The sequence below is a fragment of the Micropterus salmoides genome, unplaced genomic scaffold (assembly GCF_014851395.1).
Source record: "Micropterus salmoides isolate LMB-PRFRI ecotype aquatic unplaced genomic scaffold, ASM1485139v1 Ms_hic_scaffold_7, whole genome shotgun sequence".
NCBI classification, from domain to species: Eukaryota; Metazoa; Chordata; class Actinopteri; order Centrarchiformes; family Centrarchidae; genus Micropterus; species Micropterus salmoides.
In genome coordinates this window covers 39,109,852-39,136,004 of record NW_024044459.1, presented here as the reverse complement: position 1 = coordinate 39,136,004, position 26,153 = coordinate 39,109,852, and the positions used below count along the sequence as shown (strand labels likewise).

Here is a 26,153-nt window from a genome sequence, read left to right as displayed (position 1 = left end):
TCTTCATAGAAAGTGGATTTGCTTTTGATCTTTGTGCTAAGCTAGGCTAATATAGCCCTCACTGTCCTGAAGGAAAATACAGGAACCGTCTGCTGCTCTGATTTTGTACAAATTCAGAAACCACAAGGATCACTCTAAACGATGTATTTATTCTTTACTATTACTGTATTCTTCAGTGTTACTGTATGATGTGCTAGAGTGTGACGTTATAAAGGACCGGTACTTTTAGTCTTACTGTACGATGTGCTAGAGTGTGACGTTATAAAGGACCGGTACCTTTAGTCTTACTGTACGATGTGCTAGAGTGTGACGTTATAAAGGACCGGTACCTTTAGTCTTACTTTACGATGTGCTAGAGTGTGACGTTATAAAGGACCGGTACCTTTAGTCTTACTGTACGATGTGCTAGAGTGTGACGTTATAAAGGACCGGTACCTTTAGTCTTACTTTACGATGTGGTAGAGTGTGACGTTATAAAGGACCGGTACCTTTAGTCTGACTGTACGATGTGCTAGAGTGTGACGTTATAAAGGACCGGTACCTTTAGTCTTACTTTACGATGTGCTAGAGTGTGACGTTATAAAGGACCGGTACCTTTAGTCTTACTTTACGATGTGCTAGAGTGTGACGTTATAAAGGACCGGTACCTTTAGTCTTACTTTACGATGTGCTAGAGTGTGACGTTATAAAGGACCGGTACCTTTAGTCTTACTTTACGATGTGCTAGAGTGTGACGTTATAAAGGACCGGTACCTTTAGTCTGACTGTACGATGTGCTAGAGTGTGACGTTATAAAGGACCGGTACCTTTAGTCTGACTGTACGATGTGCTAGAGTGTGACGTTATAAAGGACCGGTACCTTTAGTCTTACTTTACGATGTGCTAGAGTGTGACGTTATAAAGGACCGGTACCTTTAGTCTTACTTTACGATGTGCTAGAGTGTGACGTTATAAAGGACCGGTACCTTTAGTCTGACTGTACGATGTGCTAGAGTGTGACGTTATAAAGGACCGGTACCTTTAGTCTTACTTTACGATGTGCTAGAGTGTGACGTTATAAAGGACCGGTACCTTTAGTCTGACTGTACGATGTGGTAGAGTGTGACGTTATAAAGGACCGGTACCTTTAGTCTTACTTTACGATGTGCTAGAGTGTGACGTTATAAAGGACCGGTACCTTTAGTCTGACTGTACGATGTGCTAGAGTGTGACGTTATAAAGGACCGGTACTTTTAGTCTGACTGTACGATGTGCTAGAGTGTGACGTTATAAAGGACCGGTACTTTTAGTCTGACTGTACGATGTGCTAGAGTGTGACGTTATAAAGGACCGGTACTTTTAGTCTGACTGTACGATGTGCTAGAGTGTGACGTTATAAAGGACCGGTACTTTTAGTCTGACTGTACGATGTGCTAGAGTGTGACGTTATAAAGGACCGGTACCTTTAGTCTTACTTTACGATGTGCTAGAGTGTGACGTTATAAAGGACCGGTACCTTTAGTCTGACTGTATGATGTGCTAGAGTGTGACGTTATAAAGGACCGGTACTTTTAGTCTGACTGTACGATGTGGTAGAGTGTGACGTTATAAAGGACCGGTACTTTTAGTCTTACTGTACGATGTGCTAGAGTGTGACGTTATAAAGGACCGGTACTTTTAGTCTGACTGTACGATGTGGTAGAGTGTGACGTTATAAAGGACCGGTACTTTTAGTCTGACTGTACGATGTGGTAGAGTGTGACGTTATAAAGGACCGGTACTTTTAGTCTGACTGTACGATGTGGTAGAGTGTGACGTTATAAAGGACCGGTACTTTTAGTCTGACTGTACGATGTGGTAGAGTGTGACGTTATAAAGGACCGGTACCTTTAGTCTTACTGTACGATGTGGTAGAGTGTGACGTTATAAAGGACCGGTACTTTTAGTCTTACTGTATGATGTGCTAGAGTGTGACGTTATAAAGGACCGGTACTTTTAGTCTGACTGTACGATGTGGTAGAGTGTGACGTTATAAAGGACCGGTACTTTTAGTCTGACTGTACGATGTGGTAGAGTGTGACGTTATAAAGGACCGGTACTTTTAGTCTTACTGTACGATGTGGTAGAGTGTGACGTTATAAAGGACCGGTACCTTTAGTCTGACTGTATGATGTGCTAGAGTGTGACGTTATAAAGGACCGGTACCTTTAGTCTGACTGTACGATGTGGTAGAGTGTGACGTTATAAAGGACCGGTACCTTTAGTCTGACTGTACGATGTGGTAGAGTGTGACGTTATAAAGGACCGGTACTTTTAGTCTGACTGTACGATGTGGTAGAGTGTGACGTTATAAAGGACCGGTACTTTTAGTCTTACTGTATGATGTGGTAGAGTGTGACGTTATAAAGGACCGGTACTTTTAGTCTTACTGTATGATGTGGTAGAGTGTGACGTTATAAAGGACTTGGTGGCCGTTGTTCCAGGCGTACAGAGCTCTGTCTCTGGGATTATAGTCGAGCATAGACAGGTGGCTGTATTTATTAGTCAGAGGAATATCGATATACTCGTAGGTCGATGAATTGGTGGAGTATGCGTAGTACACTTTGGTCCCTCCAGAGTATCCATTCGTAACGTACAGTGTTCCACAGATCATGAAGGCCTCGCCGGCACTGCGTTTTGGGTGGTTGGTGGTCCAGCTGCGGATGATCTGCAGAGTATTTGGGTTTAACTGGCTGAGAACGATGTTTCCAGCGTTCTGATTAGTGGCGTAGACAGCCCAAAGTCCCCCCTCATCAACCATGAGGTCGATGTCTGAGTGCCCCCCCCAGGAGTAATGGTACATGTTGTTGTAGCCAGCGAAGTCGAGCTGTCTTGAGCGGCTGATGAGCGACGTGCTGAAGTCGAACTTGATGATGGTGTGACTCTGAAATTTGTTGAAGTAAATGGATCCATTATAGACTACCTGACCAGTGCCGGACCAGGGGTGAGGCAGGCGGTGAGAGGTGAAGTTATCTGTTGTCATGAAGTCATCCATTGACTGATACTCTCTAACAAAGCGGTTATTATGGTAACCATCCATGTACCACACCTGTAAATGAAGAAACCCCAAATAATTTGAAAAAAGATTTCAGTTCTGATATGACAGTGTTCCATAAAATATACAAGTAATGTTGCATGTTGTATTTAATACCCTTTGATCATCATGTTAAACTCTGTACTACTGAGGTACCAGCTGGAGAAGAGCTTCACTGTTAGCTAAAAGCAGCGCTATCTTCTGATCTTCTCAAGTCCAACACGTTTTTATTTTTGGCCTTTCTGCTTCCAGTTCCTGTTCCTTCCTAGTCTGAAAACCACAAATCATCTCAGTCCTATTTCAGTTCTGAGTAAATGTTGACTACAGGTTTTACTGTGGTTGAATAACCACATGACTAGCATTACTTATAATGTTAAAATATTTCCCCAATACTTGTGTGTGTGTGTCTTTGTTGGGGCCTTTAAATCCAATTGCCTTAACTTTCAGTTACTGCTTATTCTTCATTACCATGAACTTGCTGAATTTCAATAGCCAATATAGAGTCACAACAGAGGTTATCTCAGGGTAGTTTTCATATAGAGCAGGTCTAGGCCAGCACTTTTTAATATATATATTTATACTCCATTTTAATCTTGAAAAGCTATAAAGCTGCCCCTCTCCCCCTCCCTCTCTCTCTCCCTCTCTCTCTCTTTCCTCTCTCTCTCCCTCTCTTTCCTCTCTCTCTCCCCTCTCCCTCTCTCTCCTCTCTCCCTCTCTCTCTCCCTCTCCCTCTCTCTCCCTCTCTTTCCTCTCTCTCTCCCCTCTCCCTCTCTCTCCCTCTCTCTCCCCTCTCCCTCTCTCTCACATGCCATTCACTGGTCTTGTGCAGAGTTTTGCGTGCATGCCATGCTGCCGACAACTGCATGCACATCACGGTTCCTCGCGGGTCTATTTCAAGTAGAAAAAAACAATAAAATATTTTTAGTGTGTTTCATCAACGGTGATAAATTATCCAGCGAGGTGCAGACAACTCGGCCTGTGAAGCACCTGTGAAGCTGGAGTCTCTTCAGCAAGTGTTCTTCTGCTGCCGCTACACACATACACGCTAATCCTACACATGCGCGCTTAGGCTCAGTGTATAAATGTGACTGAATGGTGAATGCAGATGTAGTGTAAAAGCGCTTTGAGTGGTCAAAAAGACTAGAAAGGCTCTATACAAATACAGAGCATTTACAATTTAGCAAATATTTACGCACTTTAAAAATATTTATTGAAAGTTTTTTTCTTTTTACATGTTTATTTACATTGAAGTGTATGTTGTAACAGGCTGTATATTAACTTATTGGGAGAAAACTGGTAGTTCTATGTAAATTCAAACGTTGAGGACTCCCATATCACCAAAATGGCATGATCCTTGTTTCACTGCGAAGCTTTGACTGTGAGATTGACAGTTGAATCAGGGTCCGTCTATTGAAGCATCGAATCTTCGGCTATTTGGGGTTAGCCCAAATATATAAATACACCTAAACTTCTTGTGGAACTTTTGCTCCTAGGGGATACTTTTTTAAATGTATTATGTGGTTGGCAACGGGGCCTCAGGGGCCACCTTTTCCCTGAGGCCTGTGGAATCAGTACTGACACAATGTTTTTGTCATCACGATGTCATCACGATGGTCCATACAGTAACTGTATTATGGTGGTGTCATCTGAATCAAGGGTGTCGTATGCTGTGCGTTGTGCTATATAAATACAACTGTCTTGACTCGTCTCCAAGCTGAAATAAAACTGTTGTTGTATTCTTGTATTCTTGTATGTATTCTTGTTTTGAATGTTGCTGAGACTCACTCTGTTGTCTCCAGCTGGAGCGACTGGGTCAGTCATCCACGATCCAAACCTCGACCCTGACGTCTTGATGGTGATAGGCTCAGAGATTCCTGTCAGCTTCCCACAGGCTAAAACACACAGAGGAACATATGCAGCTACAGGGTGGACAAAACAACTGGAACCAGACAAAATCCAAATACACCCCAGATAGCAAGACTACATTGAATAAATATTGATTTTCCATCTGAATCATCAGAAGGGTTGAGATTGTTTATGAAGATTCTCAGTCATCCAGGTCATAGTTATCCAATGAAGGTTAAAATCAAGGGCAACTGGACTTGGTTGAAGATACTGGAAGACGGATGGTTTGAAAGAGGTGTCAAGGAAACATCTACACCAGGGTGGAGAAGCCGTCATTGAACAGGGGAGGGGGTCTACGCCACCACTTATCCCCCACTTACAATGCTGTCCTTTCATCACTTCCCAGGAAACTCAACAAACGTAACCTATTGGCCTCAGGTGAAGATACCAACGATGGTCGTTCAGTCTTGGCCTCAGGTGAAGATACCAACGATGGTCGTTCAGTCTTGGCCACAGGTAGTCTTAACGACTGTAACGACTGTCGTCACAGCAACCAGGAACACTAACGAACCAGCGGTATCGATGACCCGGGCCAACGACCCCACTGAGGTTAAATAGCTGAGTTTCCCTGCCAGTCAGTCAGAACTGAAGAAGTCCTTTGGATGAGGGACGAAATGTCTTCCAGTATCTTCAACCAAGTCCAGTTGCCCTTGATTTTAACCTTCGTTGAATAAATAAATGATGAATCAGTATTGCAATACCGATGAAAAACGACCATGTATGAGCATGACATTGGAATAATATTGATTTATAGTTGTCCCAATTATACTTGATTTAGCATTGATTTGTAGTTGACTTGGTAACAACAACAATGTTGAAAAGTCATCTATTTATAGTTGACCAGAAATTACGTGATATTGAAAAGTCACTGATATTGATTTACTAGTCACTGAAATATAGTTGACCGGGAAACATGATTGAAAAGTCATCTATTTATAGTTGACCGGGAAACATGATTGAAAAGTCATTGAATTATAATTGACCGGGAAATATGATTGAAAAGTCATTGAATTGTAGTTGACCGGGAAACATGATTGAAAAGTCATTGAATTGTAGTTGACCGGGAAACATGATTGAAAAGTCATCTATTTATAGTTGACCGGGAAACATGATTGAAAAGTCATTGAATTGTAGTTGACCGGGAAACATGATTGAAAAGTCATCTATTTATAGTTGACCGGGAAACATGATTGAAAAGTCATTGAATTGTAGTTGACCGGGAAACATGATTGAAAAGTCATCTATTTATATTTGACCGGAAAAATGACGTGACATTGAAAAGCCATGGATTTATAGTTGACCGGGAAATATGATTGAAAAGTCATTGAATTGTAGTTGACCGGGAAACATAATTGAAAAGTCATTGAATTGTAGTTGAACAGGAAACATGATTGAAAAGTCATTGACTTATAGTTGACCGGGAAACATGATTGAAAAGTCATCTATTTATAGTTGACCGGGAAACATGATTGAAAAGTCATTGAACTGTAGTTGACCGGGAAACATGATTGAAAAGTCATCTATTTATAGTTGACCGGGAAACATGATTGAAAAGTCATTGAATTATAATTGACCGGGAAATATGATTGAAAAGTCATCTATTTATAGTTGACCGGGAAACATGATTAAAAAGTCATTGAATTATAATTGACCGGGAAATATGATTGAAAAGTCTTTGAATTATAGTTGACCGGGAAACATGATTGAAAAGTCATTGAATTGTAGTTGACCGGGAAACATGATTGAAAAGTCATCTATTTATAGTTGACCGGGAAACATGATTGAAAAGTCATTGAATTATAATTGACCGGGAAATATGATTGAAAAGTCATCTATTTATAGTTGACCGGGAAACATGATTAAAAAGTCATTGAATTATAATTGACCGGGAAATATGATTGAAAAGTCTTTGAATTATAGTTGACCGGGAAACATGATTGAAAAGTCATTGCATTGTAGTTGACCGGGAAACATGATTGAAAAGTCATTGAATTATAGTTGACTGGGAAACATGATTGAAAAGTCATTGAATTGTAGTTGACCGGGAAACATGATTGAAAAGTCATCTATTTATATTTGACCGGAAAAATGACGTGACATTGAAAAGCCATGGATTTATAGTTGACCGGGAAATATGATTGAAAAGTCATTGAATTGTAGTTGACCGGGAAACATAATTGAAAAGTCATTGAATTGTAGTTGAACAGGAAAAATGATTGAAAAGTCATTGAATTGTAGTTGAACAGGAAACATGATTGAAAAGTCATTGACTTATAGTTGTCCGGGAAACAGGATTGAAAAGTCATTTCAGTATTGTTGACCGGGAGACCATCGTTTGGTGGATCAATGTTCCTGAACTCCACACATGTCACAAGTCCACATCAGTTAAGCACATATTTATTTATCTAATTTATAGATAGATAGATCATTTATTTATCTATCTAAAGTTTAATTGTACCAAATTTGTAGACATTCATCGTTTATTGACATTGTCTAACATTATATGCAGTCATAGACAAGTGTTTCAATACCATTTTATACTTACAAATCGCACAAGATCCAAGCTCAAGCTAAGTTATTTTGCTAGCTTAACTGCTAACTTTATCACCAGAAGATAATTTCCTGTACAGGACTGCAAGTCATGATAATAACTGTATTTTATCTTTGCTCAGATTTCGAGTGCTTTGCAAAATATACACACACCTTTCTCTTGCTCGTAACTGATCCTAGCTAATGCCCCTGCCATTTAACATTAAATAAGCCAGCTAACAACTTTTAGCCTCCAGGTTCAATCTATGACTGCATTTAATGTTAGACAATTTAAATTACATTAAACTATAAACATCAGTGGATTCCACCACATCCAGGCAGTCTACATCTACAATAAACAGACGAATCTGTAACGTTAGTGAATTCAGGTAGGTTAACTGTTAGGCTGTGCCGAATATAATATCTATTTAATAATATAGCGCCAATTCAGCCTGACTGACATTGTTCATCTTAACATCATTTTCACTACTGAAAGTTATTTTGTTTGTATGTTTTCTGTTATAGATGCCCTGACTGAACCAATGGGGACAGAAGTCTTTGACTTTGCCCAGGCAGCATAAAAATGGCTTCCTATGCTCCAGACCGGATGGGTGGACAGAGCAGAGCAGGAGTAAAGAATCATTTTTTTATTCTATAAATAAACTTGTATTTTTTAACTGATTAAATTTTCTGTTGTCATTTATACATTTTTAATATATTATGGTCTCTTTTCTATGGTTTAATATTGGTTGAAATAGATTTTTAGTTAGCTATGATTTCAATGTTGTTTCAATAGCAATATTGGTTGAAACAGCATTGAAGTCACATTGATTTTTAGTTATTATTAAAAAAAACGGTGCAAAATGATGATGAATCAATATCAGAGTCTGATGTTGATTCAGTGAAATTAGCGTTGAGAGCAGAAAGCTGATTCAACATAGTTTCAATAATGATTGCCTACTGGGACAGGAAAACAGCAGGAAAGGCTGGAATGCTCGACAGAGAGACAAAGACGAACTGGCAACAGCCTGGAAACTGTTTTCTGAGGGACTGCTGTCTACTGAACAAACAGGCCCTATAAGAACTCTGTTGAAGGTGAGAGTCTTTTCCAGTGGAACCCTGTCGTGTACTTGTCTGGTTTGTTCTGTGTTTCGTCTGCACTTGCCCAGTATGACTCATGTTTTCCCCCAAGTTGTTGTTTGTTTATTCCCCTGTTGTTTACTCACCCAGCCTCTGCATACAGGACCTCAACCGGTCCTCCAGGCTCATCACTCGGCTGTGGAGCTCCTGGTAGTCCAGACCTCCCAGCTGTTCCTGCAGCGAACCCAGCAGCTCTGTTACATTCGCTGCCTCCTCCTTAAACTGTCGGACCAGCAGAGCATCCGCCTTGTAGGTCTCCAGGACCGGGATCAGAGGACGCAACTCCTCCATCTTTGCTTTGATGGACTGCCAGACAGAAAACAGAGATCAGTTCCTGTCTAGGTCAGACATTACCAGATGTCCTCTCAACAGTCAGCCTTCACATGGTGGTCTGAGCTTCAGATGTTAATTTTTTTTTTATTTAACCTTTATTTAACCAGGAAGTCCCATTGAGATTCAGAATCTCTTTTACAAGAGAGACCTGGCCAAGGTAGCAGCCAAATCACAACAAATGCATACATAATAAACACCAAGTTACATTTTCATGATAAAAGAAGTACAAAATGTTAAAAAAAAACACAATGAGACTCTCAAGAAAAACAAGAACATGTCTCCATCACAACATTCTTTACAGTAGTTTTAAATTAATTAATGGACATAAGGGTTTCTAACTTTAGCTCTTTCTGTAGATTATTCCACCCCCAAGGTGCTGAATAAGAGAAAGCAGTTCTTCCCAATTCGGTTGCAACTCGTGGTACGTTAAAAAGCAACCACTTTGAGGAGCGTAGCTGATAGGTACCAGAGCAGACAGAGAGGAGGTTACAGAGGTACAGTGGAAGTTTCCCAAGTATAGCTTTATAAATAAAGATATACCAGTGCTGTTGTCTACGAATTTTAAGTGATGTCCAACCAACTAAATCATAAAGAATGCAGTGATGAGTGAGGGACTTTGTATTTGTTATGAATCGTAGTGATGCATGGTAAACTGAATCAACATGACGCAAGATGGAAGATGCAGCATGCATGTACAATATATCTCCATAATCAATTACAGACAGAAAAGTAGCTTCCACAAATTTCTTCTTAGCACTAAAAGTAAAACAAGATTTGTTTCTGAAATAAAAGCCAAGCTTGACTTTAAGTTTCTTGACTAAAGCAGTAATATGTTCATTGAAGGAGAGCTTATCATCTATCCATATCCCCAAGTACTTGTATGTAGACACTCTCTCAGTTGATTTCCCATCTAAGGACTAGAGGCCACAGTTGTCAAGTAGCTGTGCTCGAGTTTTTGAGAAGACCATAAACGTTGTTTTCTGTGTATTTAAAACCAGTTTAAGACTCAATAATGTATTTTGCAATGCCTGAAATGCAGTCTGAAGTTCCTGCACTGTTACTGAAATGGTGGAAGCCTGGGTGTAAACCACTGTATCATCAGCGTATAAATGTAATTTGGCTTGAACATCTCTATCCAAATCATTTATAAAAATTGAAAACATAATGGGTCCTAAGATTGATCCTTGAGGGACACCTTTGGTTATCTCAAGAAAATCAGATTTATAACGTTCAGCATAAACACATTGAGTACGATCTACAAGATAATTTTGGAACCATGCAGCAGCCTTTGCACTTAAACCAACTGAACGTAGTTTGGTCAATAACAATCCATGATCAGCTGAATCAAATGCCTTGGAAAGATCAACAAATAATGCAGCAGAGTGTTGCTTCTTATCTAAGGCCCCAATAATATATATTGTCACTAATGCAGCAGCAGTGATAGTGCTATGGCCACTTCTGAACCCTGACTGAAAATTATTTAAAATGTTTTTGTCAGCTAAATACTGTTTTAACTGTACTGATGGGTCTCCACCTTTATGTAAAGGGAGGACATAGGCTGCTTTCCAACTTTTGGGAATGGAGTTGGAAAGAAGACTCAAAAATATGCGCTACGGGCTCAGCAATAATATCAGCTGACACTTTTAACAGAAAGGGATCCAGATTATCTGGACCTGCAGACTTTTTGTGATCAATGTCTCTGAGGGCTTTATGAACTTCTGACACTGAAATCGGTTTAAAATTAAAGTATTCCCGATTTACATTTTCAGATGCTGACATGGCAGGACATGGGACAGATTTATTTACGGTTTGATCAAATATGAATCCAGCCTGAATAAAGTGTTTATTAAACTGATTGACTATAGCTGCTTTGTCTTTTATTTCATCTGAACCAATGAGAATCTGTTCAGGGAGGTTTGAGGTCACACGTGCACCTGACAAAGATTTAACTGATTTCCAAAACTTTAAAGGGTTGTTTAAGTTTTCTGTGATTGACTTCAAATAAAACTCAGATTTGGACTTTCTAATCATCAAAGTACACTTGTTTCTTACAGTTCTAAATGCAGTCCAATCAGCAGAAGAGTTGGAGAATCTAGCTTGTGCCCACATTTTATTTCTCAAACAGATTAGCTCTGATAGGCTGTCTGAGAACCAAGGGTTGTCCTTACCACTGATCCTAAACTTTGTGATTGGTACATGTTTATTTACAATGGAAATGAAATTTGAATGAAAAAAATCCCATACCATTTCAGCATCTGAAAACAAAGACACCCTGCTGAGATCCATGTGATACAGATCATGCAGAAAAGCCTGTTGTTCAAAACTTTTAAAATGTCTTTTTAGGATGATGCACGGTTTTACCTTGGGGATTTTTGTATTTCTTACACAAGCGACTGCACAATGGTCACTGACATCATTACAAAATACGGCAGTTGAGGTATATTTATGAACTGAATTTGTTATGATTAAATCAAGGAGAGTAGATTTTATTTCTGCTTTGGGATTTATTCTTGTTGGTTCATTAATAAGTTTAGGTCATTACATAAGTCTTTAAAACAATCAGAGTTCCCAGAAAGCCAGTCCCAATTCATATCACCCATAAGAATAAATTCAGAGTCATTAATTTCATGTAATATTTCGGATATAGATTGGAAAGCATCCTTTGAGGCAGATGGAGGTCTATAGCACCCAACTACTGTAATATCTGTCTTTTGAGATATTCACTTTCACGGTCAGAATTTCAAACTGTTTAGCTTTAGTTAGTGACAGGGTTACAGAGCTTATAAACTTAGATTTCACATATATGGCAACCCCACCTCCTTTGACCACCCGGTCAGTTCTATAAACTTTATAACCCTCAATAGAAATAAGTTAATCAGATACAGATTTTTTAAGCCAGATTTCAGAGATAATAATGATATCAGCATCGGTTGTATTAGCCCAGATCTTGATCATATCCATTTTAGGGACAAGGCTTCTAACATTTAAATGTATAAAACCAAGGCCATGTCTGCTTTTGAAATCTGAAGGAGTGACTAAGGAGTGACAAGTGTTAGGAGGACCGGGAACAGGACCAGGATTGGGCTGAATATTACCAGATAACATCAATAAAAGCATAATCATACAACGTAGTTTTTGTTTGGCTGGGTAATATTTGTCATTACCACTGTCCTCTATGAACTGAGAAAAAGAGTAATCTGAGACAATAAAATAGTCATTTAACAGTAGGTTCTGGAGATACAGGGTCTTCTTAACTTGTGAACAGTTTTTTTGGTTACACAGGTTGATTTTCTGGCGGTATATCTCATAATGACTTGTAGATGAAGTTGAGAAATGACCATAGTTTAACTGTATTAATATACTGCTTCTCATTTTGGGCATATTAAGTTCATCTAGTACAGGGCTGGACTGTATAAGTATGAAGAGTATAAACAAATGCATGATGTCAAGTTACCAGGTTTAGTTGAAGACAGCCTTAACAGGGGTGAACAGTAGCTTGGAGACAAAAAGTCAGGGCTACAGGATGGAGGCTAGCAGAGAGGCTTCCAGGTGATAGCTAGCAAGCAGGGCTAATAGCAGCAGGCTAGGAGTAGGGCTATCAGTAGCAGGCTAGCAGCAGGGCATCCAGGTGGTGGCTAGCTAGTGGGGCTAGCAGCAGAGCATCCAGGTGGTGGCTAGCAAGTGGGGCTAGCAGCAGGGCATCCGGGAGGTGGCTAGCAAGTGGGGCTAGAAGCAGGACATCCAGGTGGTAGCTAGTAAGGGCAGCTAGCAGCAGGGCATCCAGGTGGTGGCTACCAAGTAGGGCTTGCAGCAGGGCATCCAGGTGGAGGCTAGCAAGCAGGGCAACCAGCAACAGGCTATCAGCAGGGCATCCAGGTGGTGGCTAGCAAGCAGGGCAACCAGCAACAGGCTATCAGCAGGGCATCCAGGTGGTGGCTAGCAAGCAGGGCTATCAGCAGCAGGCTAAGAAGCAGGGCTACCGACAGCAGGCTAGCAGCAGAGCTACAAGTAGCAGGGCAGCAGCAGGGCATCCAGCAGGTGGCTAGCAAGCAGGGCTACGAGCAACAGGCTAGCAGCAGGGCATCCAGGTGGTGGCTAGCAAGCAGGGGCTACCGACAGCAGGCTAGCAGCAGGGCTACCAGTAGCAGGGTAGAAGCAGGGCATCCAGGAGGCGGCTAGTAAGCAGGGCTACCAGGTGGTGGCTAGAAGCAAGGCTACTGACAGCAGGCTAGCAGCAGGGATACCAGTAGCAGGCTAGCAGCAGGACATGCAGGTGGTGGCTAGCAACAGGGCCACCAGCAGCAGGCTAGCAATAGGTCATGCAGGTGGTGACTAGCAGCAGGGCTAGCTGCAGCAGGCTAACAAGCAGGGCTACCTGTAGCAGGCTACTAGCAGGGCATCCAGGTGGTAGCTAGCAAGCAGGGCTACCAGGTGGTCAATGTCCAGGTTTTAAGTTCAAATTCAGCCTTATCCACAATTAAAATAATCCCAGTATGGAGGAGAATGTCTTGTTTTTCGGGAGTATACTCATTTGAGTTTAAAAGACATAAAACATCACAAGAAAAACCTAAAATCTTGAGATCTCAAACACTGAGATCCACACATAGATGTGGCTTGGCTGTTCATAGATTAATGACTAATTTTTGGATAATAGACTTTGTAACAGTGCTCAGATCAGTTTTGTCCGATGCTGTAAATCATGAGCACTAATGAACCTGTTCACACTGACAGCCACCGTTTCTACACAGATCGCTTAGCATCACAGGATGTGTTCAGGTCCACTTTTCAAAGCATGTTACACTATCACTTAAGTTACATACATAAAAGCAAAGAAAATAGACTTGAAGCGTAAAAGCAAATGATGTGTGTAGACAGCTGCGTTTAGGAGCGTATCTTTCTCTGTGGACATCTCAAAAATACTTGTTTCGTATGTCTCAGCTATGAAAGGCAATGCATCATAGTTCATCATAGTTCACAGGGAGCTTTGCTGAGCTGTTGATTGGCAGTTTAAGGCACAATGTCATGACGTGGGAGGTACCTTATACTGTCTGGCGATGTTGCTCTCATGTCCGTCTTCCACCTGTTGGAATTTATTTTCCAGACCCTTCAGCTGAATTTCCATTTTCTCTACAAACTGCAGATCTCTCTGAGTCCGCTGGTCCAGAACCTCAATGGACTGACTCATATTCTGGACCTGAGTGAAACAAACACACAATGCATAATACAGTGTGTACATATACATATATATGTATATAATATATTATATATTACCGCTACTACTACTCTACTACTAATATACCTTTATAATAAACATCATACTTAATCTGATAATACCAGAATCAGTTGTACAGTTAGGGCCCGTGTCCACCAAAGTGTTTTTTGCCAGCTGAAAACGCCCAGCATGGAGCGCTAGCGGGCACTGCGCAGCGTTTTCTCCGACTGCTTTGGTTGCTATGATACATCTGTTGCAAGTAGTTCTAGCTGACTTTACTGGATGTAAAAATGTCAACACAGAGTAGAGTCCTCGCTCTGTATGAAGGGAAGGCTGAAGCAGGCAGAGAGAGGACGCACTCGCCGTATGTTGGTTCATGAGATTTTGTGGGCGAAGAAGTCTCTCGGCGAGTACCACCGTTTAGTCCAAGAGCTGAGGTTCGACGAAGCCTGGTTCCAGGATAGTAACCGTTGCCACGGTGTAGTATTTGTCCCGCCCCTCCTCTACTGTGATTGGACAGCTGGGTAAAAAGTGACAGTGACGAGCGCAGCGTTTTTCCCAAAGTTGAACATTTTTCAACTCTCGCCGACCAGAAAGAAACGCTCAGCGCCTCGTCACGCTGCTAGCGTTTTTACCAGCTCGTAAAAATGCGGCGCTCCCATTGCAATGAACTGAAAAAAGACTCTGGCGTCAGAAAAAAACGCTTTGGTGGACACAGGCCTTTAGCACAGTTCATACGCTGCACCTGGACAGGTTAACACATATATAAACTTCTGGGGACTACCCGGGACATTTGAACCTTTCTGAGCCCTGTCTGCATTTTGTGTGTATGAGTGTTTAGCTAGATAAAGCCACACTAATGGTGGCTTGATTGTAGCCATTTTCTCTTAGCACTGCTTTTGGCGAACATAATTGGTCATGCTGTCACTGCCGACAGCTCCCCTGGAGTTTTGTTGTTCTCATACACAAGAGATGGCCTCTTGTCACTCTGGTGGTCTTGTAGACACCATCAGAGCTCAGCTCACCAAGAACAGACAGCGGTCACACAGCGAGTCTGGTGGCATGGGCATAGGCCTCCCCTGACAGCAATATTAGATCACTGAAAATAAAATTGAGGAGCTACGCAATAACGCCAGGATCTGTTACTAGTTCCGGGAAGCGATCACCACGGCTTCACTCGGACACTGTCAGCTCTCTGGGTTAGGCTTTTCCCTAACCCGTGCAGACACAACAGCAGCTCCAGGAAAAGGTTGAGGTGGCGGTCTCTGTGTGTATGTGAAGGATAAGTGATGCCATCAGGCTACAGAAAGAGCGCAGGTCTGTAATCATGTGAACTGCTGTGCTTATATTAGAGCATATAGAACATTTGTCTTTTATAACAATAGAAGTTTTTGTTATGGGAAAGTACAAAGTGCCTACACTGCTAGACCAAGGCCCCAAAAAAGTGTATTTAATCCCAATTTTTAAGACAGCTGTGAAGAGCAGAAAACCAAGGAACAAAAGAGCAGCGGTGAGATGACAGTGAGGAATCGTTGCACGCCTCTTTTCTCTACACTGACTTCAATGTCTTCCATAACCACTGAGGTAATAACAGACTATACACATTTTTGCACTGACAGTGTGGTGGCCAAAAAGGAAGTTGTTGTTCTATCTAAATAACAAACTTTACACAATAAAAGGCTGCGTTAACATGAAGAATTGCACAGAGTAAAGTTGAAAGGACTTTACTCAGTCTTTTCTTCTATGAAACTGTAAGTAAGGCAAATATGGATTTACAAATCAACATAAACACTTCTTACTTAGATAAAGGTTAACATGTTACATGCCAGCATATTTTTTTTTAGCAAACAGCCTCTGCTTAGTTCAGTTCATTTTCCCATTTGATTTATTGCTATATTTAATATTATCACCATACCCATCAATACTAAAATTGCCAGTAGTATAATAATCATTAGTAGTATTTCATACCTTCTCAAGCAGCTGTCTGAGCTGTTTGGTTCGGGCGTCTCTGGAGCAGACGGTCTGCTGAGGAGCGACAACTGTACAAACACATCGACCTTCAGAGTCCTGAGCTGAACTGTACACCTGCCAGCCCTCCTCAGGGGTAGAAGGACCCACCTATCCGACAGGAAATCACAGCACAACCATGGAAAAAAGATTCATTATCTTAACAACTGCAGTGCAGAGTTGTGTTTACAGTCAGATAGTAAAATATATCATTCAATCAAAGGGAGAGAGAAGAGTGGTTCAAACTTTAAACATGTCAATCCTGCTCAGAGGCAGACAGATTTAATCTTGTTCTGCTGAAGAAATTTTTTAAATTAAATTGAAATCAGCAGGATATAGTTTGTCCTGCATTATTTGTGTATGCTGCCCTGTGCAGACTGAACAGTCACATTATCTGTATTGTAAGGGATAGACGTGTTATCAGTTCCATGTTAAACTCAAGGGATTTATAGTGTTCAGAGATATAAGAACCATGTGAGATACCTAGAGAATGTATTTTAGTGTTATATTTTTTAACTACTGTTTCCATCATGCTTTGAGTGACGTACACAGGAAAAAAATGTTCATGAAAAAACTGCGACAGACTCAGATTATAGTATATCTAGAGGATATCTGGCATGTGGACACTGGGGATCCGACGAGGAGCTGAGACGGATGGATGATGCATAAAATAACCAAACGTGTTAAATACGTGTTAAAATTACCAAATGTGTTAAATATGTGTTAAAATACGAACACTGTTCTTCCTCTGTCTTTATTATTCAGTCTTTTAATTAATTATAACTCAGTCCAATCACATAAAAACATTATTTCAAACATGTTGGTTTCTCTCTTTTGGATTGGCCAAAATAATGATTCATGTACCCATGACGCTTAAGAAAATATTTTATCAAACTTCTTGATGCATCCGAATGACAGGACATTAATTAAACATCTTAAACATATTAATGATGTCAAATCTTCAAAATATAAAGACAAAACTGTTCATCTACGAGAAACTTCAGTGATTGGTCAGACACCAGGTGGGACAACACAAGGCGCTCGAAGGACTTCATTACCACAGAGGTCAGGGCGACGGGTCTGAAGCCATTTAGTTCCGTGGTCCTTGTGTTTTTGGGGACAGGGATGATGGTGGAGGCTTTGAAGCAGACTGGCACATGGCATGTCTCCAGTGAAAATAGATTGCCAAGCATCATCAAAATGTGCGGGAAAATTTCAGGCACAAGTTTGGACAACCTCCCGTATTTAGATAAGGTTCAGACACTAGCCACCTTCTGTTTGAGGAGTTTACGTTTTACAAGTTTACGTTTACTCCCAGGTCCGACTCTGCAATTGACTCCTGTGTTGCAGCAAAGCTTCCCCCACCGCCACTTGTGGAGCTCCTCCTACTCCGAAAGCTTGTGAGCACATTTTTGATGCGCCATCACTTTTGGCAAAAATGTCAGTATTTGACATCTACACGTTTGATTTCTTGCCTCAAAACTTCTCAGAAGTGGATTTAATGATGAAAGAGTGTAGGAAACTTGTAAAAGACGTTCTGCTGTTGGCCTTTCCCTCTGCTGCTTCCCACTGTCCCGTGTTCTTGGAAGTATGGAAGTGCGCAAATTGAGAGCACTGCTGTCCTGTCGCAGCCTCTAGTCTTGCTGTCCTGTCGCAGCCTCCAGTCTTGCTGTCCTGTCGCAGCCTCTAGTCCTGCTGTCCTGTCGCAGCCTCTAGTCTTGCTGTCCTGTCGCCAGCCTCTAGTCTTGCTGTCCTGTCGCAGCCCCCAGTCCTCCAGTTCTGTCGCCAGCCTCTAGTCTTGCTGTCCTGTCACAGCCTCTAGTCCTGCTGTCCTGTCGCAGCCCCCAGTCCTCCAGTTCTGTCGCCAGCCTCTAGTCTTGCTGTCCTGTCACAGCCTCTAGTCTTGCTGTCCTGTCGCAGCCCCCAGTCCTCCAGTTCTGTCGCCAGCCTCTAGTCTTGCTGTCCTGTCACAGCCCCCAGTCCTCCAGTTCTGTCGCCAGCCTCTAGTCTTGCTGTCCTGTCACAGCCTCTAGTCTTGCTGTCCTGTCACAGCCTCTAGTCCTGCTGTCCTGTCACAGCCTCTAGTCTTGCTGTCCTGTCGCAGCCCCCAGTCCTCCAGTTCTGTCGCCAGCCTCTAGTCTTGCTGTCCTGTCACAGCCTCTAGTCTTGCTGTCCTGTCGCAGCCTCTAGTCTTGCTGTCCTGTCGCAGCCCCCAGTCCTCCAGTTCTGTCGCCAGCCTCTAGTCTTGCTGTCCTGTCACAGCCTCTAGTCTTGCTGTCCTGTCCCAGCCTCTAGTCTTGCTGTCCTGTCGCAGCCCCCAGTCCTCCAGTTCTGTCGCCAGCCTCTAGTCTTGCTGTCCTGTCACAGCCTCTAGTCCTGCTGTCCTGTCGCAGCCCCCAGTCCTCCAGTTCTGTCGCCAGCCTCTAGTCTTGCTGTCCTGTCACAGCCTCTAGTCTTGCTGTCCTGTCGCAGCCCCCAGTCCTCCAGTTCTGTCGCCAGCCTCTAGTCCTGCTGTCCTGTCGCAGCCTCTAGTCTTGCTGTCCTGTCGCAGCCTCTAGTCTTGCTGTCCTGTCGCAGCCTCTAGTCCTCCAGTTCTGTCGCCAGCCTCTAGTCTTGCTGTCCTGTCGCAGCCTCTAGTCTTGCTGTCCTGTCACAGCCTCTAGTCTTGCTGTCCTGTCGCAGCCCCCAGTCCTCCAGTTCTGTCGCCAGCCTCTAGTCTTGCTGTCCTGTCACAGCCTCTAGTCTTGCTGTCCTGTCACAGCCTCTAGTCTTGCTGTCCTGTCGCAGCCCCCAGTCCTCCAGTTCTGTCGCCAGCCTCTAGTCTTGCTGTCCTGTCACAGCCTCTAGTCTTGCTGTCCTGTCGCAGCCCCCAGTCCTCCAGTTCTGTCGCCAGCCTCTAGTCTTGCTGTCCTGTCGCAGCCCCCAGTCCTCCAGTTCTGTCGCCAGCCTCTAGTCTTGCTGTCCTGTCGCAGCCCCCAGTCCTCCAGTTCTGTCGCCAGCCTCTAGTCTTGCTGTCCTGTCGCAGCCCCCAGTCCTCCAGTTCTGTCGCCAGCCTCTAGTCTTGCTGTCCTGTCGCAGCCCCCAGTCCTCCAGTTCTGTCGCCAGCCTCTAGTCTTGCTGTCCTGTCGCAGCCTCTAGTCTTGCTGTCCTGTCACAGCCTCTAGTCTTGCTGTCCTGTCACAGCCTCTAGTCTTGCTGTCCTGTCACAGCCTCTAGTCTTGCTGTCCTGTCGCAGCCCCCAGTCCTCCAGTTCTGTCGCCAGCCTCTAGTCTTGCTGTCCTGTCGCAGCCCCCAGTCCTCCAGTTCTGTCGCCAGCCTCTAGTCTTGCTGTCCTGTCGCAGCCCCCAGTCCTCCAGTTCTGTCGCAGCCTCTAGTCTTGCTGTCCTGTCGCAGCCCCCAGTCCTCCAGTTCTGTCGCCAGCCTCTAGTCCTGCTGTCCTGTCACAGCCTCTAGTCTTGCTGTCCTGTCGCAGCCTCTAGTCCTGCTGTCCTGTCGCAGCCCCCAGTCCTCCAGTTCTGTCGCCAGCCTCTAGTCCTGCTGTCCTGTCGCAGCCTCTAGTCTTGCTGTCCTGTCGCAGCCTCTAGTCCTGCTGTCCTGTCGCAGCCCCCAGTCCTCCAGTTCTGTCGCCAGCCTCTAGTCTTGCTGTCCTGTCACAGCCTCTAGTCTTGCTGTCCTGTCACAGCCTCTGGTCCTGCTGTCCTGTCGCAGCCCCCAGTCCTCCAGTTCTGTCGCCAGCCTCTAGTCTTGCTGTCCTGTCACAGCCTCTAGTCTTGCTGTCCTGTCGCAGCCCCCAGTCCTCCAGTTCTGTCGCCAGCCTCTAGTCCTGCTGTCCTGTCACAGCCTCTAGTCTTGCTGTCCTGTCACAGCCTCTAGTCCTGCTGTCCTGTCGCAGCCTCTAGTCCTCCAGTTCTGTCGCCAGCCTCTAGTCTTGCTGTCCCGTCACAGCCTCTAGTCTTGCTGTCCCGTCACAGCCTCTAGTCTTGCTGTCCTGTCGCAGCCCCCAGTCCTCCAGTTCTGTCGCCAGCCTCTAGTCTTGCTGTCCTGTCACAGCCTCTAGTCTTGCTGTCCTGTCACAGCCTCTAGTCTTGCTGTCCTGTCGCAGCCCCCAGTCCTCCAGTTCTGTCGCCAGCCTCTAGTCTTGCTGTCCTGTCGCAGCCTCTAGTCTTGCTGTCCTGTCGCAGCCCCCAGTCCTCCAGTTCTGTCGCCAGCCTCTAGTCTTGCTGTCCTGTCGCAGCCCCCAGTCCTCCAGTTCTGTCGCAGCCTCTAGTCTTGCTGTCCTGTCGCAGCCTCTAGTCTTGCTGTCCTGTCACAGCCCCCAGTCCTCCAGTTCTGTCGCCAGCCTCTAGTCTTGCTGTCCTGTCGCAGCCTCTAGTCTTGCTGTCCTGTCGCAGCCCCCAGTCCTCCAGTTCTGTCGCCAGCCTCTAGTCCTGCTGTCCTGTCGCAGCCCCCAGTCCTCCAGTTCTGTCGCCAGCCTCTAGTCTTGCTGTCCTGTCGCAGCCCCCAGTCCTCCAGTTCTGTCGCCAGCCTCTAGTCTTGCTGTCCTGTCGCAGCCCCCAGTCCTCCAGTTCTGTCGCCAGCCCCCAGTCCTCCAGTTCTGTCGCCAGCCTCTAGTCTTGCTGTCCTGTCGCAGCCTCTAGTCTTGCTGTCCTGTCGCAGCCTCTAGTCTTGCTGTCCTGTCGCAGCCTCTAGTCTTGCTGTCCTGTCACAGCCTCCAGTCCTGCTGTCCTGTCGCCAGCCTCTAGTCTTGCTGTCCTGTCGCAGCCCCCAGTCCTCCAGTTCTGTCGCCAGCCTCTAGTCTTGCTGTCCTGTCGCAGCCCCCAGTCCTCCAGTTCTGTCGCCAGCCTCTAGTCTTGCTGTCCTGTCGCAGCCTCCAGTCCTGCTGTCCTGTCGCAGCCCCCAGTCCTCCAGTTCTGTCGCAGCCTCTAGTCTTGCTGTCCTGTCGCAGCCTCTAGTCTTGCTGTCCTGTCGCAGCCTCTAGTCTTGCTGTCCTGTCACAGCCCCCAGTCCTCCAGTTCTGTCGCCAGCCTCTAGTCTTGCTGTCCTGTCGCAGCCTCCAGTCCTGCTGTCCTGTCGCAGCCTCCAGTCCTGCTGTCCTGTCACAGCCTCTAGTCTTGCTGTCCTGTCACAGCCTCTAGTCCTCCAGTTCTGTCGCAGCCTCTAGTCTTGCTGTCCTGTCACAGCCTCTAGTCTTGCTGTCCTGTCCCAGCCTCTAGTCCTGCTGTCCTGTCGCAGCCTCTAGTCTTGCTGTCCTGTCACAGCCTCTAGTCTTGCTGTCCTGTCGCAGCCCCCAGTCCTCCAGTTCTGTCGCCAGCCTCTAGTCTTGCTGTCCTGTCGCAGCCCCCAGTCCTCCAGTTCTGTCGCCAGCCTCTAGTCCTGCTGTCCTGTCGCAGCCTCCAGTCCTGCTGTCCTGTCACAGCCTCTAGTCTTGCTGTCCTGTCGCAGCCCCCAGTCCTCCAGTTCTGTCGCCAGCCTCTAGTCTTGCTGTCCTGTCGCAGCCTCCAGTCCTGCTGTCCTGTCGCAGCCCCCAGTCCTCCAGTTCTGTCGCCAGCCTCTAGTCTTGCTGTCCTGTCACAGCCTCCAGTCCTGCTGTCCTGTCGCAGCCCCCAGTCCTCCAGTTCTGTCGCCAGCCTCTAGTCCTGCTGTCCTGTCGCAGCCTCCAGTCCTGCTGTCCTGTCGCAGCCCCCAGTCCTCCAGTTCTGTCGCCAGCCTCTAGTCTTGCTGTCCTGTCGCAGCCCCCAGTCCTCCAGTTCTGTCGCCAGCCTCTAGTCCTGCTGTCCTGTCACAGCCTCTAGTCTTGCTGTCCTGTCCCAGCCTCTAGTCTTGCTGTCCTGTCGCAGCCCCCAGTCCTCCAGTTCTGTCGCCAGCCTCTAGTCTTGCTGTCCTGTCGCAGCCTCCAGTCCTGCTGTCCTGTCGCAGCCTCTAGTCTTGCTGTCCTGTCGCAGCCCCCAGTCCTAAAGTTCTGTCGCCAGCCTCTAGTCTTGCTGTCCTGTCGCAGCCTCTAGTCTTGCTGTCCTGTCGCAGCCTCTAGTCTTGCTGTCCTGTCGCAGCCTCTAGTCCTGCTGTCCTGTCGCAGCCTCTAGTCTTGCTGTCCTGTCGCAGCCTCTAGTCTTGCTGTCCCGTCGCAGCCTCTAGTCCTGCTGTCCCGTCGCAGCCTCTAGTCTTGCTGTCCTGTCGACAGCCTCTAGTCTTGCTGTCCTGTCACAGCCTCCAGTCTTGCTGTCCTGTCGCAGCCCCCAGTCCTCCAGTTCTGTCGCCAGCCTCTAGTCTTGCTGTCCTGTCGCAGCCTCCAGTCCTGCTGTCCTGTCGCAGCCTCTAGTCCTGCTGTCCTGTCGCAGCCCCCAGTCCTCCAGTTCTGTCGCCAGCCTCTAGTCTTGCTGTCCTGTCGCAGCCTCTAGTCTTGCTGTCCTGTCGCAGCCTCTAGTCTTGCTGTCCTGTCGCAGCCTCTAGTCCTGCTGTCCTGTCACAGCCTCTAGTCTTGCTGTCCTGTCACAGCCTCTAGTCTTGCTGTCCTGTCGCAGCCCCCAGTCCTCCAGTTCTGTCGCCAGCCTCTAGTCTTGCTGTCCTGTCGCAGCCCCCAGTCCTCCAGTTCTGTCGCCAGCCTCTAGTCTTGCTGTCCTGTCGCAGCCCCCAGTCCTCCAGTTCTGTCGCCAGCCTCTAGTCTTGCTGTCCTGTCACAGCCTCTAGTCTTGCTGTCCTGTCGCAGCCTCTAGTCTTGCTGTCCTGTCGCAGCCTCTAGTCCTGCTGTCCTGTCGCAGCCTCTAGTCTTGCTGTCCTGTCGCAGCCTCTAGTCTTGCTGTCCTGTCACAGCCTCTAGTCTTGCTGTCCTGTCGCAGCCCCCAGTCCTCCAGTTCTGTCGCCAGCCTCTAGTCTTGCTGTCCTGTCGCAGCCTCCAGTCCTGCTGTCCTGTCACAGCCTCTAGTCTTGCTGTCCTGTCGCAGCCTCTAGTCTTGCTGTCCTGTCGCAGCCCCCAGTCCTCCAGTTCTGTCGCAGCCTCTAGTCTTGCTGTCCTGTCACAGTCTCTAGTCTTGCTGTCCTGTCACAGCCCCCAGTCCTCCAGTTCTGTCGCCAGCCTCTAGTCTTGCTGTCCTGTCACAGCCTCTAGTCTTGCTGTCCTGTCGCAGCCCCCAGTCCTCCAGTTCTGTCGCCAGCCTCTAGTCTTGCTGTCCTGTCACAGCCTCCAGTGCTGTTGTCCCTTCGCTGCCTTTAGTTCTGCTGTCCTGACGCAGCCTCTAGTCTTGCTGTCCTGTCACAGCCTCTAGTCTTGCTGTCCTGTCGCAGCCTCTAGTCTTGCTGTCCTGTCGCAGCCTCCAGTCCTGCTGTCCTGTCACAGCCTCTAGTCTTGCTGTCCTGTCACAGCCTCTAGTCTTGCTGTCCCGTCGCCAGCCTCTAGTCTTGCTGTCCTGTCGCAGCCTGCTGTCCTGTCGCAGCCTCTAGTCCTGCTGTCCCGTCACCAGCCTCCAGTCCTGCTGTCCTGTCGCCAGCCTCCAGTCCTGCTGTCCCGTCGCAGCCTCCAGTCCTGCTGTCCCGTCGCAGCCTCCAGTCTTGCTGTCCCGTCGCAGCCTCCAGTCTTGCTGTCCCGTCGCAGCCTCTAGTCTTGCTGTCCCGTCGCAGCCTCTAGTCTTGCTGTCCTGTCGCAGCCTCTAGTCTTGCTGTCCTGTCGCAGCCTCTAGTCCTGCTGTCCTGTCGCAGCCTCCAGTCCTGCTGTCCTGTCGCAGCCTCCAGTCCTGCTGTCCTGTCGCAGCACTCCAGCCATCAAACTCTGTTCTTGTTCTCCAGCCTTATTTCCAACCTCCTGCCCGGTGCACAGGGGGTCATCATCAAGGTTTTTTGTCCTCCTACCTGCCTGACCTCATAAGGGAGTCATCCTTTGTCATTGCCCTCCTGGTCATCCTCCTGACCAACTCCGCCTTTTGGCCCGATCTCTAGGTCATCCTCGGGACCTGTTTGGCCCGCTGTCCTACCTTCAGGTCGCCAGCGGACAGACTATTTTCTGAAGTCAGCTTGGCGGAAACATTGCACACATGCGCAGTGGATCGGTTGGTGCCTTGGTAGTGCCAGTCGGCGCACGGACCTGGCACGGACGACTTAAGTGTCTGCACTGCCTTAAGTCTACCAGAAGTAGAACAAGAAGAACTGTAGACTGCTTTTCCGTTTCCAGCTACTGAAGAAACATGACAATATTCAAACATTCTAAAATACATAATGGTTTGTTATGTCTGAGGATCTATCAACAGAAATGCAATATAAAATCCAACTATGTTTTCAGTGGTGTGTAAAGACCTTACATATTACACACTGAACCTTTAAATCAAATCAATCTCGATTCATTAAATCAATCAACAGTCTGAAATCTGATCAATAATTTAAGTGTATGGTGGAGGAGTGCATGCTGGGATTGACTCAGTGACAGTTTAGATTTTACATTTTCTACACATCAAATATAAAAACATCTAAATGAATTTGAACAAACCTTTCAAACATCAAACTCAAAATCATCTTTTCATCATTTTTCGCAGATTAAGTTTAGTTTAAGATTCAGTCGATGTTCAAACATCAAACATCAATTTATCTTAAATATTTTCTGTCAAATCAAATATGATAAAAAAGAAAATCATTCTGACTAAAATACAGTAAAATACAATAGAAACAGTGTGTAGTGATGTAACCACAGTGAAGAGTGGTTAGAATATAATGGAATATAAATAGAAACAGGATGTATTTACCACAGTGAAGAGTGGTTAGAATATAATGGAATATAAATAGAAACAGGATGTATTTACCATAGTGAAGAGTGGTTAGAATATAATGGAATATAAATAGAAACAGGATGTATTTACCACAGTGAAGCGTGGTTAGAATATAATGGAATATAAATAGAAACAGGATGTATTTACCACAGTGAAGAGTGGTTAGAATATAATGGAATATAAATAGAAACAGGATGTATTTACCACAGTGAAGAGTGGTTAGAATATAATGGAATATAAATAGAAACAGGATGTATTTACCACAGTGAAGAGAGATCCAAACAGCAGCAGCAGAAAAACGTTGTGCAGATTCTCCTCAGTATCCATTTCTGTGTCAAACACATTCACCTCCTGCTGCCTGAATCTTATCTCTTTATCTGGTTCTCTCTCCTTTACTCATCTATTGTGCATCCGTCTCTCTGCTCCTCTCCCTCCCTCCTCTCTGTTCCCGCTCTTCCTCCTCCCTCCCTCCTCTCTGTTCCCGCTCTTCCTCCTCCCTCCCTCATCTCTGTTCCTGCTCTTCCTCCTCCCTCCCTTCTGATGTGGTGCTAAAGATCAGAAACAAGATCCTACAGCTCACACTTTCATGAGTGTTATTGTGGTTATTGTGCGTGTTACCTTGTGTGTTACCATGTGTGTTACACTGTGTGTTACCCCGTGTTACCCTGTGTTTTACCTTGTGTGTTACCTTGTGTGTTATCCTGTGTTACCCTGTGTTGCCTGTGTGTTACACTGTGTGTTACACTGTTACCCTGTGTTACCTTGTGTGTTACCCTGTGTTACCTTGTGTGTTACCCTGTGTGTTACACTGTTACCCTGTGTTACCTTGTGTGTTACCCTGTGTTACACTGTTACCCTGTGTTACCCTGTGTTACCTTGTGTGTTACTCGGTGTTACCTTGTGTGTTACCATGTGTGTTACACTGTGTGTTACCCGTGTTACCCTGTGTTTTACCTTGTGTGTTACCTTGTGTGTTATCCTGTGTTACCCTGTGTTGCCTGTGTGTTACACTGTTACCCTGTGTTACCTTTTGTGTTACCCAGTGTTACCTTGTGTGTTACCCTGTGTGTTACACTGTTACCCTGTGTTACCCTGTGTTACCTTGTGTGTTACTCTGTGTTTCCTTGTGTGTTACCCTGTGTTACACTGTTATTCTGTGCGTTACCCTGTGTTACCTTGTGTGTTACCCGGTGTTACCTTGTGTGTTACCCTGTGTTACACTGTTACC

General features: G+C 45.5%; 1 protein-coding gene across 1 annotated transcript; it reads right to left on the bottom strand.

Moving 5' to 3' along the window:
- Positions 1–498: 498 nt before the first annotated feature.
- LOC119892312 (noelin-like) lies at positions 499–25,356 on the bottom strand. The gene is made up of 6 exons (XM_038704514.1): positions 25,187–25,356; positions 16,140–16,289; positions 13,998–14,153; positions 8,713–8,932; positions 4,838–4,944; positions 499–3,067 (listed from the first exon to the last, which is right to left on the bottom strand). The coding sequence occupies exons 1-6, from the start codon at positions 25,250–25,252 to the stop codon at positions 2,405–2,407; spliced, it is 1,362 nt and encodes a 453-aa protein (XP_038560442.1). The 5' UTR covers positions 25,253–25,356; the 3' UTR covers positions 499–2,404.
- Between the last annotated feature and the right edge of the window lie 797 nt (positions 25,357–26,153).